The sequence below is a fragment of the Colius striatus genome, chromosome 1 (genome assembly GCF_028858725.1).
Source record: "Colius striatus isolate bColStr4 chromosome 1, bColStr4.1.hap1, whole genome shotgun sequence".
Taxonomy (NCBI): Eukaryota; Metazoa; Chordata; class Aves; order Coliiformes; family Coliidae; genus Colius; species Colius striatus.
Genome location: NC_084759.1, coordinates 197600037 through 197619611, shown reverse-complemented (window position 1 = coordinate 197619611; position 19575 = coordinate 197600037). Strand labels below are relative to the sequence as shown.

At 37.5% G+C, this 19575-nt stretch overlaps 1 protein-coding gene across 1 annotated transcript in view; it reads left to right on the top strand.

Annotated features, from left to right (window-relative positions):
- Positions 1 to 19575, top strand: part of SEMA3E (semaphorin 3E) — a 145154-nt gene that overhangs the window by 121988 nt on the left and 3591 nt on the right. Inside the window, exons 11-16 of the mRNA XM_062019731.1 lie at positions 2007 to 2229; positions 5520 to 5611; positions 7548 to 7589; positions 10628 to 10794; positions 15682 to 15749; positions 17844 to 17983. Of these exons, the coding sequence (XP_061875715.1) occupies positions 2007 to 2229; positions 5520 to 5611; positions 7548 to 7589; positions 10628 to 10794; positions 15682 to 15749; positions 17844 to 17983 (732 nt within the window). The remainder of the gene's footprint in view (positions 1 to 2006; positions 2230 to 5519; positions 5612 to 7547; positions 7590 to 10627; positions 10795 to 15681; positions 15750 to 17843; positions 17984 to 19575) is intronic.

Sequence of the window (19575 nt, the reverse complement as noted above, 5' to 3'; positions counted from 1 at the left end):
GTTAATCAGTTTAATCATGTATGCCTCTATACGTTTCAGAGTACATAAAAGGCTGAAGGATCTGACTCTGACAGCTAACAAAGGATTAATTGATTGATTTTTGGCTGCTCATTTAATGCACAGTTTGGAGGTCTTTTCAGTGCTTTTCCAATGGCATGAAGAGAAGGAATATGTTGGGCTGCAGCCCACAGCATTAGGTTTCATGTTCCAACGAAAATGTCAGCATATTGGTAAACTGAATCCCACTACCTTTCCCATTGTAGAAGTGACAGCGACAAGAGGCCAAAAATAACCTACTATTAGCCATCTTTGAGAGTCTGCAATATGATCTTAGCTACTGAATGGGTAAAGGTGGAGCCTATAAGGAATGAGAGTAGACCTCATAGCTAAAAAACCAGAAAACCATCGTTCAGAGTTGCACAAGTTCTGGCAGATTCTGTGATCCACTGCTCTCTCAAGTCTGCTTGAAGCAGTGCTTCTGCCATCATCTCTACTCCTGTTTTACTGGTTCTTTTTAGTGCATTTAGACAGACATATTTCTGGAAATGACATCAGTTACCTCAAAAATTGTGTTGACAGACTTCAGAGACAGCTGCATCTACTGTTTCCTTTCTAGACTACTCGATGTTATTTAATTAATGAAAAGCCTATGAAGGATTATTTTTATTAAATCTCTCTGGGGCTAGAACGTTGCAAAGGGAACTTGGCAATGCCTGTTCACTTGATATGCTGTGCAGTGCATGGAAAGCAGAGCTTTAACCTGTCTTCATGCTCCAGATCTGACTCTTTATTGCAAACAGGCGGTGAAATTCCATCACTAGGCTGATTAGACAATTATTTTAAAGTCAACACTGAACAAATACTTTCCTGTAGCTAAGCTCAAAAAGTAGAAACAAACATTGCTCCACTTGACAAGTGCAGGAGTTTGTTATTGTCAATTACAGCTGACCACAGGTTTAAAATTACCCTTTTCAGTAAACATAAAGAGTATTTTCTTACATTTTATTGATTGAAAAATCAAATTTAAATAGGGAAAGGCTGCTACTGTGGCTTTGCTTGAAATGTTCCTTAAAGCCACATTCTCTTATGAATTTTTGGACAAAGGGAATGGTTTCCATTCTTGGATATTTCCAAGCTGGAAATATCTCCACTGAGATATTTCCAGCTTGATCATAAATGATTTCAGTTAGACATCATGAAGCAAATTGGAAATGCATAATCTATATTCAGTTAAGGAACACCATATCCTTCAAAAAGCATCCTAAATTATCTTCTCTGTTTAATGCATTAAATTATCCTTAATTGCACATTTCACTGAAGGAGTAAGCCTCTTTTAATCAATCATTGACATGAAGTCTATTTGCTTTGCAAAACAGTATATTGATCAATGAAAACATTGGTATTCCAAGCTAAACTATGATATATAATACGTTGTCAATTAGGAATTAGAGTCAGACTTAACACTATTAGAATGCCTGAGATTAAGAACTACTGTTGCTCCTGGCTTAATTGTTAGATGTGTTTAGTTTGTTCTGGTAGTACATTTTGAAATAAAAAGTAATAAGACTAGAGATTGATTTCAAGCATTAGTATTCTGCTGACTTTACAAGGCTATGTCTCTACTGGGATAGGACATCCCTTTCTCCTAACTCTGTCAACAGCTATTTTGATTACATCTGCATATAAATTCAGAGAAGACATAAGCACTATATTTTGTCAAAATCTAAAACTGCCACTGTTTTTTGTGCTTTTAATATGCCAGTGAGGAAGGAGCACCCTCTTTCTAAGGACGACAATGCCAAGGCTCAGTTCAGCAGTCCCTTTCTTGGCTTCTCACCATTAATAGTCCACACATGCATAAAGCATAGAATTCGCCATCCTGATTCTTACTGTGCCAGTTTTTATGACAGGTTTTCAGTAGGCTTGTCATTACCTCTGAAAACAAAACACCCCTGACTATGTATTTGGCAAACCTTCAGGATAACCTATGTTTTATGTTTTTGCAGTGTGCCAGCAAGGTGAATGGTGGTCTGTACACTACCACTAAAGACTATCCTGATGAAGCTGTCCATTTTGCCAGGAGCCATCCACTGATGTATCAGCCCATCAAGCCTGTTCATAAGAGACCGATACTAGTTAAAACAGATGGAAAGTACAACCTTAAACAAATAGCAGTGGACAGAGTGGAAGCTGAAGATGGGCAATATGATGTCTTGTTCATTGGCACAGGTAAATAAAGAAAGAAAGGAAGACAATTCAATTGGATTTTTTACCTCCAGGATGAATGAAATTGTATATAGCCCAAAAATAAAACATAGAATCATAGAATCATAGAATGGTAGGGGTTGGAAGGGACCTTTAGAGAGCATCTAGTCCAACTCCCCTGTAGAAGCAGATTCACCTAGATCAGGTTGCATAGGAACGTGTCCAGGCAGGTCCTGAAGACCTCCAAGGAAGGAGACTCCACAACCCCGCTGGGCAGCCTGTGCCAGGGCTCCCTCACCTGAACAGTGAAATAGTTTTTTTCTTATAATTAAGTGGAACTTTTGTGTTCCAGTTGCTAGCTACAGCAGAAAAAATAGATCTCCCAATCTCCTGACATCCACCCTTTAGATATTTGTAAATGTTAATAAGATCTCCCCTCAGTCTCCTCTTCTCCGGACTAAACAGCCCCAGTTCCCACAGCCTTTCCTTATATGAAAAATGTTCCATTTCCCTGATCATCTTGGTGACCCTGCACTGGACTCTCCAGCACCTCCCTGTCCCTCTTGAGCTGAGGAGCCCAGAACTGGACACAGGATTCCAGATGAGACCTCACCAGGGCAGAGTAGAGGGGGAGAAGAACCTCCCTTGACCTGCTGGCCACACTCTTCTTGATGCATCCCAGGATGTCGTTGGCCTTCTTGGCTACGAGGGCACATTTCTGACTCATATTTAGCTTGTTATCAATCAGGATTCATCAATACAACATTCAAAGAATCATAGAATGGTAGGGTTGGAAGGGACCTTAAGAATTCATCTAGTCCAACCCCCCTGAAGAAGCAGGTCCAACTAGATCAGGTCACAACATTGCTTTTTAATAATCATTCTACAACTGCACCAGTCTTCACCTTACAGATAGTGATTCTAGACATGTGCCTTACTGAGATGATAACGTTTGATAGGAAAATAATCACAGGGAAACATTTAAAGACTATGAAGAGAAATTTAAATACAGGATTCTTTTATTTTTTTCTTTCCAAATAAGAATATAAAATTAAATTCTTGATCAACTGGCCTTATTTTTAAAACTTTAGAACACAATCATGCATCTGAGCATAGTTCTGAGCTGAGACGTAGAGATCTGAGAGAAATAAAGGTGACATGATTTTAAAAATATCAGTTCCAGTTATTGTCTTTCTTCCACAGTTTATTTTCCCCAAGTCTGGAGACCACAAGTCTAGCTGATACCATTAAAAAGAAATTGCCAGCTTCCAGGTTTGGGTTACAACACATTACAAGGAAGGAAGGAGGAAATACCCAAGTTACTTAAAAAGAAACAGTTAGAAGCTTTCTGCCAAGTTTTCTTGTCTTTCTTTTGTGGCTTTTTCACAAGAAACGGAGAGTTTGTCCAAAGAGGATTTTAAACAGCTACCAAATAAATATCATTAAAATATATCATAGGCTTGCACCAACTCTAAACAATCAGAGAAAAAAACCACATTCTAGTGCTATTTGAAAATAAGAAAATTTAAGAAAATAAGAGTAAAGTCTGAAACTAGACAAGACTTTAGTCACATCTAATCTGCCTGGAAAAAATCCATGGATTCATGCACTCATATTTTATCAATTTAATAACAGGAGTGGCATCACAAATAATTTTGACTGTTTTGTCTAGGAAAGCAGCTTCAGTGAATTATTTTGTACTAATGAAGTTCCTCTGATAAGCATATTTCAGTGTTGAGAACATTCAAAAGAATGCTTACTTATATTAGTGCTGTTTTCTGAGCTGTTAAATATCCTAAGTATGGTCTTGATGTTGGACTTGGTGTGGTCTATAAAACATTGTGTCATGTGTTACTTGTTTATCTACAACAGATTTTACAATGGTGCCTGGATTTTTCATATTTTTCACTTGTATTTGTAATTGTGATATTGTTCAGCAAAGTTGAATCCAAGGGGACTAAAGTGTGTCCTTTATAGCTCTGTTGGACTGGCACCCAACAGCTGTGCAGCTTTCTCAAGATATGTAATCCCAGGTGACAAGAACTTCCATCTTAGAAATTCAGGCCTTAGAAACTTTCAAACGAACTCTGCAACCTCTGCTCTGGCAAATCTCCCATCAAAAAACTGACTGCTTCTCTTGGCACTATAGAATTAGAAAGGGTTAATCTTTTTTATCCAAGTCTAACACCTGCTGCATAATATAAGTAAACAGGGTCTTACAGGAGAGCAAGTTTCCTTAGGGTAGCAGTGCAGGTTAGAAGGGTTCATCAAAGGCAAAATCTGAGTGTCAGGGCTTTCACGTGTCTGTCAGCAGCACTCAAAGAGGGACTTACGAAAATCAGAGCTCAGAATGCAATTTCTTTTTACTGTTCCTTCACAAAATGGATGCCTTTGATTACATATTCTCTTTGAGAAGTGGTGTATGACCTCAGTTTAATAGTTCCTCTTTATGTTTGCCTCTTTGATCTTTTGCTGAATATTTTCCCCAGTGCTTGTCTGTTTAATATTTCTCCTGTAAATCAAAGGTGACTGAAAGTAACAGAAGAAAGGAAGTGATATTTGCCAATGTTGATGACAGATTTTCAGATTAAGGAAAGCAAGACTATTCTAATAATAGTCAGCAAGACCAAGCTGAAGTGGTGGAAGACCAGATGCTATTCGCATGTTTTAATTTCCTGCAAGAACTATAGTGACAGAAAGGCTGATAAATCTCAACTCCAACATGCCTTAGGCTTTTTTTTTATGTGCATCTTTCTTTTTGTTTTGTTTTGTTCATCTTCCTTTGATTAACACCTTCATCTCAACAGCAACTCAGTGTTTCTCTAGAGGAGGATGAGTAAAATGAACAATGAACCCAAAGGTTTTTGCGCTTTTGCCTGGAGGAAAGGAGTTGCTGCCAGCAATTAAAGATAGTTAGTAGTTTCCTAACTAGTGTAAACACTCAGCTCCTATAATTAGAGCTACTTTACACTCCCTTGTCTTGGTGGACTCAGCTCCTGCCTAGTCTTTCTTTATCTGAAATATGGTCACCCTCTTTGATCCTTTTGCATAACATGGGATTGTGACCCAGAGTCTGAAAAATACAAGTCAACCATATAATTCAGGGATTCCTCAGTTAACTCTTATTTGCTTGGGACAAATTGACATGTGTGTTTATTTTCCAAGAGTAAGAATACTCATCAATAACAGCAATACAGAAACTCCTTGTATACATTTATAATTTTCTATCCATTATCAAGCCATATAAATGCTTCCACCAGTTGTAATCTTTAGCTTTGTTTTGGTTTCTTTTCTCTTTTAAACTTTATTTCCAGATAATGGAATTGTGCTGAAAGTCATTACAATTTACAACCAAGAGACAGAATCAATGGAAGAAGTGATTCTTGAAGAGCTGCAAGTATTCAAGGTGCACTGTGCTGTGTAACTGTACATATATAAGTCTTGAAATTTCTGCAGAATTAAAATGTCTAAAAAATCTGAAGATAGAAAAACATGTAGTAGTTGTGTACAGTAAATATTCTAATGACCTAGTTATTTTCACCCAAAGGTTTTCTGAGATGGAGGTACAGCCCAAATACTGAACTGTCCTGTAGCAAACCAGGACTACAATCTTTCTGTTTAAATGTTTGGAGGTTATAGTGTGACTTCTAACTAGAAACTTATTGCATTTTATTTCATTTTACCTCATATCCAATTAAGTATTTAAAAGAGTATAACTGCATACACAAAAACCTGACTACTATAATCTTGGAGGCTTAAAATCACAGAATCAGTCACAGAATCTTAAGGGTTGGAAAGTACTTCAAAAGACAATCTAGTCCAACTTCCCTGACAGAGCAGGACCACCTAGAGTAGGTCACACAGAAACTCATTCAGATGAGTTTTGAATGTCTCCAGAGAAGGAGACTACACAACCCACCTGGGCAGCCTGTTCCAGCGCTCCCTCACCCTCACAGTGAAGAAGTTTTCCCTTGTGTTTCTTTGCAACCTCTTATGTTCCAGTTTGTACCCGTTGCCCCTTGTCCTATCATTGGACATTATTGAGAAGAGCCTGGATACATCCTCCTGACACTTGCTCTTTATGTATTTGTAGACATTAATGAGGTCACCCCTTGGTCTCCTCCAAGCTGAAGAGCCTCAGCTCCCTCAGACTTTCATCATAAGGGAGATGCTCCACTCCCTTCATCATCTTGGTGGCCCTTTGCTGAACTCTCTCCAGCAGTTCCCTGTCCTTCTTGAACTGAGGAGCCCAGAACCGAACACAATATTCCAGATGTGGTCTCACAAGGACAGAGTAGAAGGAGAGGAGAACCTTTCTCAACCTACTGCCCACACCTCTTCTACTCCACCCCAGGATGCCATTGGCTTTCTTGGCCACGAGGGCACATTGCTGGGTCATGGTCATCCTGCTGTCCCCCAAGACCTCCAGGTCCCTTTCCCCTACACTACTCTTTAAGAGTTCATTCCCCAATCTGTACTTCCCAGATGCAAGACTCTACTCTTCTCCTTGTTGAATTTCATAAATGAGGTCCAGATAAAAAAAGTCCAATCCTCAAAAAAAGTGGATCAGTTAACCTGTCTTTACAGATTAAAAAACACCTCTAAGTCCTAGTGAGGCAAAACTCCATTATGTTTTAAGAATAATTTATGACCAAGCTGCAGTATTTGATATGTGTCAAAGCTCAAATGAAATTCTCCTAGTGAGTATTCCTATCATGTCATATTAGCCACATAAAGTAGGAGGCTAACCTACTTGCAACCATGGAGAAACTCTAGCATCCAAATAGAGATATTTAAATCTAGTACCACATTTAGACAGTGTAGCTATTGACTTGTTGCCTGGGAGGAAAATCACAGAGATTACCTCTCTTTATAAAGCTGATTTTCAATAAACATATGAGGGGCTATGTCTTGTCATTGCTCCAGGAAATCTAAGCAGAGGGCACAGGGAACAATGGTAAAAGAAGGAATTCCTACTATTTTTATCTTATCTTCAGTGAATGTTTTGTTATAAGGAACACTCCACTTATCACTCTCAAGTAGGACAAAAGAGATTCAGTGATGGCAAGAGCTAATGGTCATGTTTGACAGGGAAATTGTAGTGTCCCTGTGGCTCTGATAATCCTGAATTAAGTGTTGGCTGTTTGTTTTAAAATAAAGTCTTTTAATGTAAAGCTTTTGAAAGTCATAATTTTCTCACATAATTCTGTAGCATCAGAACTGAAGTCAACATATCTAGCGAAACTGAATATAAGAAGTAAACATAATTTTACTTAATTTATTCTTATAATAAAGATTTTTTTTTTTTTTTGGTAAGCAAGGTAATATTTCCTGTTTTCTAGGTGCCAGTTCCTATCATTTCTATGGAAATCTCTTCAAAAAGAGTAAGTATTTGACAAGTTTGAAATGTGAGAATTGTAACTTAAATGTAAGGAAGCTATAAACTGTATTGAGATAGATGAGATCAGTGAGATAGATAGACGTGTATATACATACATGGATATACATCATCTATAATTTGATCTGATTTGATACATGCAATCCTTTTCTAATCATAAACTTATATGCTCTGTTCCTTTATGAATAGTTTATGTTTTTCAATTTTAAATCTCCTTAGTTCATGCTATCATGTATATCAAGGCAAGTAAAACACAACCTGTTTCATGTGTTACTGGCATAGTAATCACAGTAGGGATTAGTTTGGTGGATATGGCAACTCACAAAAAAAGTTCCTTGCTGATAAATGGAGACAGAATTCAGCCTTGAGGGAATATCACTGCACGAAGAGTCTTGCTGACTCTCCTACACATTCAGTTGCCCATGAAAGGCAGGGCTGTTTGGATCTGATTCCCTCTTGAGTTTCTGCTAATATAAAACCTCAATTTCTTACTTTTGTAGATAGATTCTCATTTATATCATATCTTCATATCATCTGAGGATGAAGCCATTATAAATATCCAAGGACAGTTAGATCTTAGACATCTGGCGCAATATAAGTGCTCATAAGCATAGTGAAACACAAGTAACAAACAATTTAAATTTAATTAATAGGAGATGTGAGTGTGCCCCAAAGGATTATTTTAGTCCTGGCCTAAACTTGCAATACACATAGAAAAACTTGCATTTTTCTATGTGTATTGCAGAAAAATTCCTCTGCTGGGGAATCAGAGGAGGATCTTAGGTGTAAGAATTCTCAATTGTTTCCTGGATCACTCTACTTTTTTTTTTCATGGACTGCAAAAGCAGCACTGGAGACTAGATTATCTAACTCTGTACATAAATATAATTTTGAGAAAGTCTTTGGTGTAATTTCAGATATTTACCTTACCTTTAGCTCTCAGTGAAATATCATGGTAAAAAGGTTGTATTGGAAAGCTAAAAGGAATACATTGTAAAATAAATGAAGCAATCTTCATTATATTCAGCTCCCATGAGGGCTGCTGACTCTACTAATTCAAGAAGTACCTGAAAATTCCAGAGAGAATTGTAAAAAAGCTACAAAAGCAATAAAGAGGTTGAAGTACAAATCTGTTTGTGAGAAGTAAAAGTAGCTTAACTTTTTCAGGATATCAAAGACAAGACAAAGGGAACAGAATAGCCAGATTTCACTCAAAAAAGTTACTTCTTAGTGTTGGCGTATAGGAATTTTTGAACATTAATGGCAAAGCAATATCAGACTCAATAACCAAGGTCAGCGTATTGAATGTTGATTAAACCTCATCTTGAAATAGTTTTCTGATACTGAGAACAATTAAATGTTGGAATACATGACAGGGACAGGGTTGGCAGCAAGTCATTTTTAATCTAAAATGAGCAGAAGTATAATGTGGTTGAATTTATGTGGAAAAAAAATATATAGCTTGCGCATTTTGGCTGGTGTCTTTTGACCTTGGAGTTAGTCTGTGGAGACCTCCTTGCTAGCTTTTTCTCAATATCCTTGAAACACTAACCAGTCTTCACAAAGTCAGTGGTACAATAAAATATCATGTTTCAGGACTGAGCTAGTTATCTGCAGAGGCTGGGAAGGAATGTTCTTCTTTGATGTTCAGTTGGCTAGATAGTGGATGCTTTTTGCCTTCCTCTGATGAACCAAGACTTAAAGTAGTCTTTACCCCTGCTAAAAGATGAAAGAGAAAATCCCAGCTCATATGTCTCATTGAAAGTGTTGTTCATATATTCGGGGACAATCACTACGGTCTTCCCAGACAATTAAGAAATCCCCTCAAACACGGACACTAGGCTTCTTCATTCCAGTTGGCAGATTTACTTTCTTCTACTATCATGTGGTTTATCTCAGCTGAAAAGGTCTTCAAGCATTGCTGTTACCATCCTCTTCTTGTCTCTTCCCCTGGCATTTCTGAAAAATTAATTTCTGTAATCTGAACAGATATAGGAGGTATAACTGGAAATAAGAATAAACTATTTGAAATTTTATGTTTTTGATAGGTAAGACAGACAAAATGAGCTACCAGTATTTTGCAGCTTTAAATAATTTTAAAATACCAGACTTTGAAAGTTTCACTGAAAAGTGGGAATTACAGACCAAGTTTGGCCATTAAGATAAACACAATGTGTGTTCATTAGGAATCCTTTTTCTGACTGGCAAAAACAATGGAAGTGAGCTGTACATACTCTTGCAGTGCAAACTGAATATTTTTATGTTCAGACCATTTACATTTACCAGAAACAAGATTTTTTCTCAAATCCCTGTAAATTCAAAGTATTATCCTCTGAATTAATTATGCTGGCATCTCAAGAATTACATTGATCATTTTGTTAGAAAAGGACATTCATGTGAACTCAGAAGATTCAAACAGAATTTATGCTGAAAAAAACCCAAATCTCTACAAATAAGTATTAAAGAAGTAGATTGTGACAGGTTAATTTGTAAAGAAACACTGCATAGAACTAGAAAAAAATCAAAAAACCAAAATACAGATCTATTTCTCTTCTGTGCACTGAGAGGTCACACAAATCATAGTGCTACTGTGCATGTGTGTACATGAGTATATTATAAGCAGCCACATCAGGAGTTAAATTTACTTGATAACTCCCATTTTAAGATTGAGATTGCTTATAACTTTTTCAAATTTGAACTTTGTTTAAAGTAGGTGTATTTTTTTTTTTTTCAAATAAGTTACATGATAAATGTAAAGAGGGAAGCATTGGAAACTATCTTGAAGAAAAAAAGGAAACTTAAAACCCATTTTACCTTCTGTCTGTTCCTCTGTCCTCATGCAGGAGAGTTTAAGCTGTAATCAGACATTTTTTTATAGAGTAACTCTGCCTCCCTCAGGGCACAGGCTGTATGCACAACTGGCAAGCAATGATAAAGTTAACATTTTTTTAATAACTCCATTGATAACAGAAGTTCTAACAGAAATTCTAGGAATTTAACCATACGTGGTGTGTTTTTTTCCAGCAACAGCTCTATGTTGGATCTGAGTCAGTCATAGCACAAGTGAAGTTCCACCAGTGTGACATGTACGGCACCGCCTGTGCGGACTGCTGCCTCGCTCGAGATCCGTACTGTGCTTGGGATGGCATCTCCTGCTCCCGATACTATCCCACAGGAATACAGGCAAAGAGGTGAGGACTGCTGCTCTCCATCGTATCACTTCTGCAAAACAACTACTACTGCAGAGCTCCTACTGCAACACAAAGTACTTTGTATCTCCCCCTCATAAAAATAACTGAGCAGTAAGAAGATATGTTAGCTGTTAATTTCTTAGTGCAACCTTAGAGCATTGTAAAGGAGTCAAAATAACAGGATGGCATAAAATGCAGTACCAGGAATGCCTTTATAAATTTAAAAAAAAAGTCACTTAGTAATTATTTGCAGTAAATTTTAAATCTAAGTTCACTTACATATCTTTTGATGTGCAAAGATTCTTTACAACAATAGATCAGAGATCTATTTGAGTAAACTTATACAGCAAATATATGACACTGAAATAAAATATACTACTGAATTTCCAAAAAAGCAAAGAAGAATTTGTGTTGATATTCAAATAGTTTCACTAGCGAAAATGAAAAATGTGTATCTGTAAAAGCAAGGGTAAGGCTTAGGCTGTCTTTAGTGAATTTATACAGACAAGTTGCTCTAGAGGCCAGTTCCAAGCATGAACCTAACTTGGGTGTTTTAATTCTTCACTTGGGGATACTTCTGTCTCTCACCATTCACTTATGCATAGCTCCTGGCCTTCACTCCTTTGTGTAGCAATTTCCCATATACCTGTTCTCTTCCCTCTCAAATAGGCTTTACAGTTCAGCTACAGATATTTGATCATTCATACATAACATATATATTTTAATCCAGACCTTTTCACAAGACTTTTTGTCAACTTTGTCTCTAGAAAGATTGATTTCTAGCCTTAGTCAGTAAAACTTTGATAATGTATAATTCAAATCCTTTCTGTGGCTTTTTTACAATTACTGTTTCCTCAACTATATGCTTATAAATAGTAGACCAACATGGACTGCAAGGATTAGAATGAATTAAGCAACTTCTAAAGACAGTTTTGAAAAACAGTCAAAACCAAATCACAGCATTCCACACAGTATTGATTATGAAGGAAAACAGGAAGGCTTTTTTGTTTGATCAGTTGAGGTTTTTTCTTGTCCTACACACCTGATCTTTACACTCAAACAAATGCCTTACTGACTATAGTCAGGCACAACAGACGTTTCTCTGGATTTTGCTAAAAGATAATGAACTGAGGAAGCATTGGGTAGCCTGACTTTTCAGGTAGGGCAAAACAAAAAAAAAAATCCAACCGACCAAACAAAAAGTCTTCCTGTTTTCCTTAAGTGAAAAGATAGGAATAAAGACAACAACTCTCTTGAACTTATTACGCTAAAGCATAGACTGAATCAAGAAGTCTACAGTACTCTACAAGCAGAATTGTGTAGTCTCCTCACCCTTCTGCAAGCAGACCTAGGAGAGGAAGTGGGCTCTGGTTGTCTGCTCAATGTGAGAAGAGTTAGGATAAAATTTTTAGGCCTTAGATTAAGAAAGATGAGCAGCTACATAGTGAGCCATAGAGATAAATTTCCAACAGTATAAGCAGAAATTAGATTATCATAATTAGAAGCACATAGGTTACTCATCTAGTGATGTAAAAGTCATTTGGGGAGGGCAGGGATGGAGTGATTTCCCAGCAGCCTGATAGGACTGTATCAGCATTTATGTTGTTCTGCAGGCTACTTATTCTCTAAGAAAAGATAAGAGAAACTCACTTGGTCCTGAACTCTTGTACATTTTTAGCATATTTCTCACCTAAGACAATTTCCAGAGTAGCAGCCCTTAAGTCTCCCGACACATGCATTTATCCAGGCTTGAGTGATATGGGCAGCACCCCAGACACCTTCCTGTGCCTTACTTTCCCAACATTCAGCAGGTCAGTCTCTAAAAGAAGAAAACACTACTGTTATCAGCTTCCTTCTCTTAAGATAAGCACTGCAGCAGTGGAGAGGGGATTTGCACTCAATTGAATGTTCTTGAAGTCTGCAAAACTTGTTTTACATGTAAGAGTTTGGGGAACAGCCAGGAAGAACTAATAACATTGAGAGGGACAGATGGCATTTGCTTTGTTCATTTCATATTATGGCTGAAGCTCAGAGCATTTTAAACTTATGAGCTTGTAGTATTTGTGGCACATGGAAAGATGGGAAGAGCTACTCAGGATGTCTATGGAAGTTGTATTGGGTGGAGATCACCGCAGGAAAAGGCAGGTGTCAGTAGATTATGTAGGGTAAGTGAACCTGAGCAGACAAGAACTCTGCCATGACTGCCCTGATCTCCAGATCCAATTAATACTACATTCCAGAAGGTACATGTCCTCATCTAGTCATGTCTCAGGACTCCAGATGTCTGCTCAAGCTCTGCAGGGTAATAATGTGAGTACAAGGGTCATTGAAGAGTACTTGTTGCCCCCAGTCCTAGCAGTCGTCACTTCATCAGGACCTTACATTACAGTACATTTGAGTTGGCTTTAATATCACCACTATCTGCTGAAATGCAGCCCTCATACACTACATCTGGGTGGGGTTTTGACTTGCAAGAGCAGCCCTGCTAATGTAGTTAACAGCACTGCTAAGAACTGTCTTTAATTCCAGTCCTATCTGTGAAGAGTTGAACAGAAGCAGGGATGTACAATGTGTCCTGCTCATTTTGATTCAAAAGCTCTCTGCTTTAGATCCTAATACCTCCAAGTTATGACAAGTGTTTATAGAAACATGAAACAGAAAACTGTAAACTAAGGCATTTACAGGACATAGGGAAAGCTGCAGGAGAAACACAAAAACCCTCTATCTGACAGTTGACACAAATATTGAATTGTGAAAGCTTATATTATAATTGCTTGTAAATACATAGCCTAGATAATTAATTAAATATAGGATTTAATTAAGGAAAAATAAAAACTGCATCCAAAATCTTGTATCTTGATGCTGGCAGTGCAGCACACTACATTGTCATGGCAGTTGCAGGTGAATAGCTCCTGCATACTGCAAATACTTAAGATACCAGAAGGAAATTACATTCAACTACCATGAAGTGTGCTTGAGAAAGCAGAGAGGTCTAGGGCTTTAAGATATGCTTTAGTTCAATCTGCAATCTGATTTAGGCAGGTTAAATTTTTATCTAAACAAGAACTAAATTCAACAAGTAAGATTTTTACCATGCTGGCTCACCATCCAGGCTGAAAAAGGGCTGAAACAATTTTAAAATGTCTTTCAGCATGGATTGGTCTAGTAACCTCTGATTCCTTTGCTCATTTAAAGAAGCTGACAGTTACCCTCCTGATTCCTCCTGATGCCATTCTTCAGAGATACCTCAGTTGTAGACGCCTTCTCATTTATAGCACCACTCCCCCACCCCCCCAGATTCTTTAGATTTCTACACCTTCTCATTTATATATTTCAGATCTTTATCCTCACTTACTTTTTCACACAAACATGATGCAGACTTTTTCAGTAAAACTAGTGGCAACATTATTCAGCACTGATACTTTGCAGAATTATCAGTAAGTATGACTGCAGTATCCATAAGTCACACAGAGCTCTCAGGGCATGATGAAGCCCTGTTGCTATCTCAAGTTTTGTTTACTAATACACATGTAGTTTTAGTGTTTCTGTCTAAAAGGCCCAATGCAGTTCCCACTGAATTTGCAGATTGCCATGAAGCAGCAATGGCAAAACATTTGTTCTGCTTTAAATATCAGTAAAGCTTAAAGCTGTCCTCTTGGCTCATCAGCACTCTTGGATCAGAAGTCCACACAGGTGACAGAAGATAGCCAGTGTCTACTGCCAGTTTAGAAATACGATAAGATCCATGGACAAGGTATTTTTATAGTGGAAATCTACATAGTTTCAGTTAATTTAATTTGTGTGAAATAAAAATTATGTCTTTTTTTCTTCCTGCAGCACTGTAGAAAAGCATTATCTTAGTAGTAAATGTAAACACTTGGCTTGTTTTTATCATACAGGATTCACACTGTACATGTGCTTGCTGTGTAATATTTGTTGCATTGCATATTTTCTTAAAATCTGTTATGTATGGCATTGGTAATACTGTGTAGAATTACTCCTCATGCAAATATAGGAAAGTGTAGCTAGATTTCAGGTTGTTGGAAATACTACAATTGGCAAGATATGCCATTCCAATAGGTACTTTCATTTCTATATTAAGCAATCTTGATTTTATTTCACAAGAAACTGAGAGAAAAAAAAGCTGCCATATAAAAGCAGAGTTCTTCTGGGAATGCATTATACAACTACAGTTTTAATTCTTTCTCTGTAAATGTATTTAATACTGCCAAAATTCACACAATTTTTCCTCTCAAAATCAATTGCGTTATTTCCAAGTTGCAGCCAGGGCTCCCAGGTTTTGACCACAGTTCTGCCACTATCTCACTTTCTAGGCATGGGCAAGTCATGAATATCTCTGTTTCTCTATTGAGAAAAATGATTTAAGAAACTAAAGTGCTTGCTCTGTGCTTTGAGGTTCTCAAATGAAAAAAAATAACATGACAGTAAAGGGTAAAAGAATTACTGCTAACACACACGACAAGCTGTTCGAAATTAGAAAGGGATGATTTGCTCGGCATTCAGAGAGAGAGAACCCAAAGACAGGCTAAAGGTCCTTTTGACTCTTCCTAGCACTGAATGTTGCCTGCCTAGTTCAATGGGTCTTGTTTTAGCATTTATAACATCAGTATAGCCATGTATAAACTGGGCATGTAGTTGTGCCTCTTCCCCAGACAAGCATGTTTCTTTTTTTCAGGCATGTGCTTCCCAATAGATTCAATAGAGAGAAAATACTAATGCATAAATGAGTACTTCTCACAACACTGCCAAATTTTTAGTAATCAATATTTAGCTTCTTATATTTGTAATGAATGCTACTTTAGCATAAACCAAACAATCTGTAAGCTAAGCATGTCATCTCAAACAATTCCATTTTTTTCCCTCCAGACGTTTCCGAAGACAGGATGTTCGACATGGGAATGCAGCACAGCAGTGCTTCGGCCAGCAGTTCATTGGTAATCCTCTCATACATTTCTAAATTGCTAGCAAATACCTGGAGCAGAGAGCACAGACTGATTATGAATCAGACTGGGTTCTCACCTGAGCTTTTTACTGGCATATTCCTATAATAAGTTATAAGAGTCATGGGAATGAGTCAATGTCATCCAGGGCTAAGAATGACTTTATTTTGATGGCAGATCAGGTGCATCCTGTAGCATTCATGTAGTCTTGAATCCTTGTCATTCAGACTAGCGATGTCTAACTGTCTAATGCTAATGTGTCTTAATGGCTTCCAAGAGAATCACAAGTGGAAAGACGGGGCAAAGATAAGGAACTATATGGCTGCATCCTGAAATGATTATGAAATATTGCCAGGACACTCAGGCAGAACTGAAGCACCTCCATGTCACTGACATGGGCAATGACATTTCAGAACTCAAATGTGTATTTATGATCATTATCAGGATTTGTCCTAAAAAAAGGATTGATTACTGCAGCTAATGCTGCTGTCTAAACCTTGGAAAGTGATAATTTCAAACATTGGTATTGGGAATGGCAAAACATCCTCAGTGTTTTACAGGATAACACCAAATTCATTTATAGAAAAAGAAAGTGTCCAACAAATAGAAAAGGTTATTTTAGCTCGATAGAGAAAAGGTATTTTATATACTAAATATTAGGTAGATATTTTACTCAAGAAAACTTCATTGAAATTGAAATCTACAGGAGGAGATACTAGATTTTGGGAAAGTATATTCCAGTATGCAATACTAATTATACAATTAGGTTTGAAAATACATAAATCACAAAGCTATCATCTGTATTTTGGGGGGTATAAAACTGATTGATCTCAATAATGTTTCTCACTACAAGAGAATAAGATAATTTAGTTAATGAGGCAATGAGTCTCCTTCAGTGTAACATCTAGGTTATCTTCCTCCAGAATTGAGTTTTGATTAATTTAATTCATCTTTTTTTTATTAGCACCCTTGAGCCAAATCTGTACATTTTTTTCACATATAGTTCTATGATTCTATGTTGGTTAGGGCATTTATAGTTTTAAAGGACCACTTTCTGCAGAAAGCTACATACTCTCTTTTTTATCCCTAAAAATATTCAGTTATGTATTATATTTAAGCACATATACATAGAATCACAGAATCACAGAATCACACAGAATGGTAGGGATTTGAAGGGACCTTTAGAGATCTGGGCTCCTCAGCTCAAGAGGGACAGGGAAGTGCTGGAGAGAGTCCAGTGCAGGGCCACCCAGATGATCAGGGGAATGGAACATCTTTCATATGAAGAAAGGCTACGGGAACTGGGGCTGTTTAGTCTGGAGAAGAGGAGATTGAGGGAAGATCTTATAAAACATTTATAAATATCTAAAGGGTGAGTGTGAGGAGGCTGGGACATCCCTTTTTTCTATAGTAGTTAGCAACAGGACAAGGGGTAATGGGATGAAGCTGGAACACAAAAAGTCCCACTTAAACCTAAGTAAAAACTATTTCACTGTGAGGGTGAGGGAGCCCTGGCACAGGCTGCCCAGAGGGGTTGTGGAGTCTCCTTCTTTCGAGGTCTTCAAGACCTGCCTGGACATGTTCCTATGCGACCTGATCTAGGTGAACCTATTTCTGCAGGAGGGTTGGACTAGATGATCTCTAAAGGTCCCTTCCAACCCCTACCATTCTATGATTCTATTATTCTATGATCATCTAGTTCAATCCCTCTGCTGAAGCAGACTCACCTAGATCAGGTCACATGTATTGAACCTCCCATTTTCACTGAGTGAAAAGGAAGTAGACAAACCATTCATAAGAACCAGGCACAAGCAATTAGTGTGAAAAGCTGAGATCTGTTTCTCTGTGCATAATCTTAGCTGAATTGTGGCACAATTTGGTCCGTTTATCCAATAGTGAGATCCTGTGAGAGTCTGAGATGATGGGAAAATTCACTTAGTATTCCAGACTTCTACCAGACACTACTTTTTGGTCACTATTTGGTCAACTCTGAATTGAACTTCACTCTTAAAAGTAAACGTTCCCTGAAAATCGAGTGTAACAAGTATTTCAAATAACATATATTTAAAAAACATTTCTTACTTCCAGGTGAGGTCCTAGAGAAGACTGAAGAGAGACTTGTTTATGGAGTAGAGTACAACAGCACCCTTCTGGAGTGCACCCCTCGGACCTTACAAGCAAAAGTAGTCTGGTTTGTCCAGCGAGCACATGATACTAAGAAGGAAGAGGTAAATATACTTATGTGTGAACTTTTTAACTACAATAGCCCTCTGTTAGGAAAATTACATCTTCATTGAAAAACCTGTCATCAGTTGCTGAAATGCACATGGGTGTGAAGGAAAATCATTATGTTCATCTGCTGTCTTGAATTAATAGATTTGAGTGTTTCATTTGGTGTTTGTGTTCAGCATCTTGCACACAGATGTTAGAAAGGTAGTGAAACTTAATTTAAGATTTCAAAACAAAAGAGATTCTACCACTTCTCTTGGTACATTATTGCAGAGGTGAATTGTGTACATATTACTTCCAATGTTAGTCTAGTTTAACATATCTTAATTCTTGCTGCCTCATCCATTATGTTACAGAACTTTCTCAAGATGAGTATTTATGAATTCTCTGCCCCTTTTTCATGTATTTCCCTTTTATGAAAGTGCTTCATAAGTATTACAGTATATCTTCCTCCTATACCTCTCTGAGATATCCATATGTCTATGTCCATTTACTGTATGGAAAGACAAAGAGTGAAAAACCTCAGATTACTAAAGGATAATTGCCTTACTGCCTAGTAGCAAGACCCTACTGCAACTGTGAGACTCCAGCTTAGCCATAGAAATCTGCACATCTCTGGAATGGGACTCTGATAGAAAATGTAGACATTTTTAATAAAGAGATCTATCTGAGAGATAGTCAATGTGGCTGCCTTTGGAGCCAGACTAGATGATGCTGCAGTCAAAGTCAATGGTATCATCTCGTGCTAAACTAAACAGCTTCGTGTGGTTGGGTAAAAAAGCCTCTACTAAACCATTGAATAGAAAATGATGAAGCTGGAACACGAAAAGTTCCATTTAAACATAAGAAAAAACTATTTCACTGTGTGTGAGGGAGCAGTGGCACAGGCTGCCCAGAGGGGTTGTGGAGTCTCCTTCCTTGGAGGTCTTCAAGTCCTGCCTGGACATGTTCCTATGTGACCTGATCTAGGTGAATCTGCTTCTGCAGGGGGGTTGGACTAGATGATCTCTAAAGATCCCTTCCAACCCCTACCATTCTATGATTCTATGATTCTAAAAATAACCAAGGGTGCCACACTACTTTAAATATCTATAATTAAGCAAGATGAATGTCATTCCAAACGAAGGCACATTTTTGCCTGAAATTTTGCCCAAGTCCCAAGCCTCTACATCATTTTTGACTCTTTGTATTTCCTCACATATTTAGCTGGAAGAGCCCTACCTATGCACAATCATACAGTAGAAGTATTAATCAGATCTTTTGCTAAAGGTACTGAACTGTGAGGTGGAGTGTAAATTTGAACTGATCCTAACCTTCTAGAATGTCTTTATACTATTAAAAGTAATTTGTTTTTAATATTTTCCCCTGAAAGTTATTCCATTTTTCCATTTTTCACAGAAGTGTGGCCAGCAGGCCAAGGGAGATACTAGACCACTTTCCTTTCACAACACAATCTCTTATTGAAGTAAATATCTTTGTTACTTAAAAACTGTGAATTAAAGAATCATGAATCTCTAATCTTCCTCTCAAAAATTAAGACTATATTCATACAAGTTCAGTTCAGAAGCAATTAACCTGATTTAATGTGATG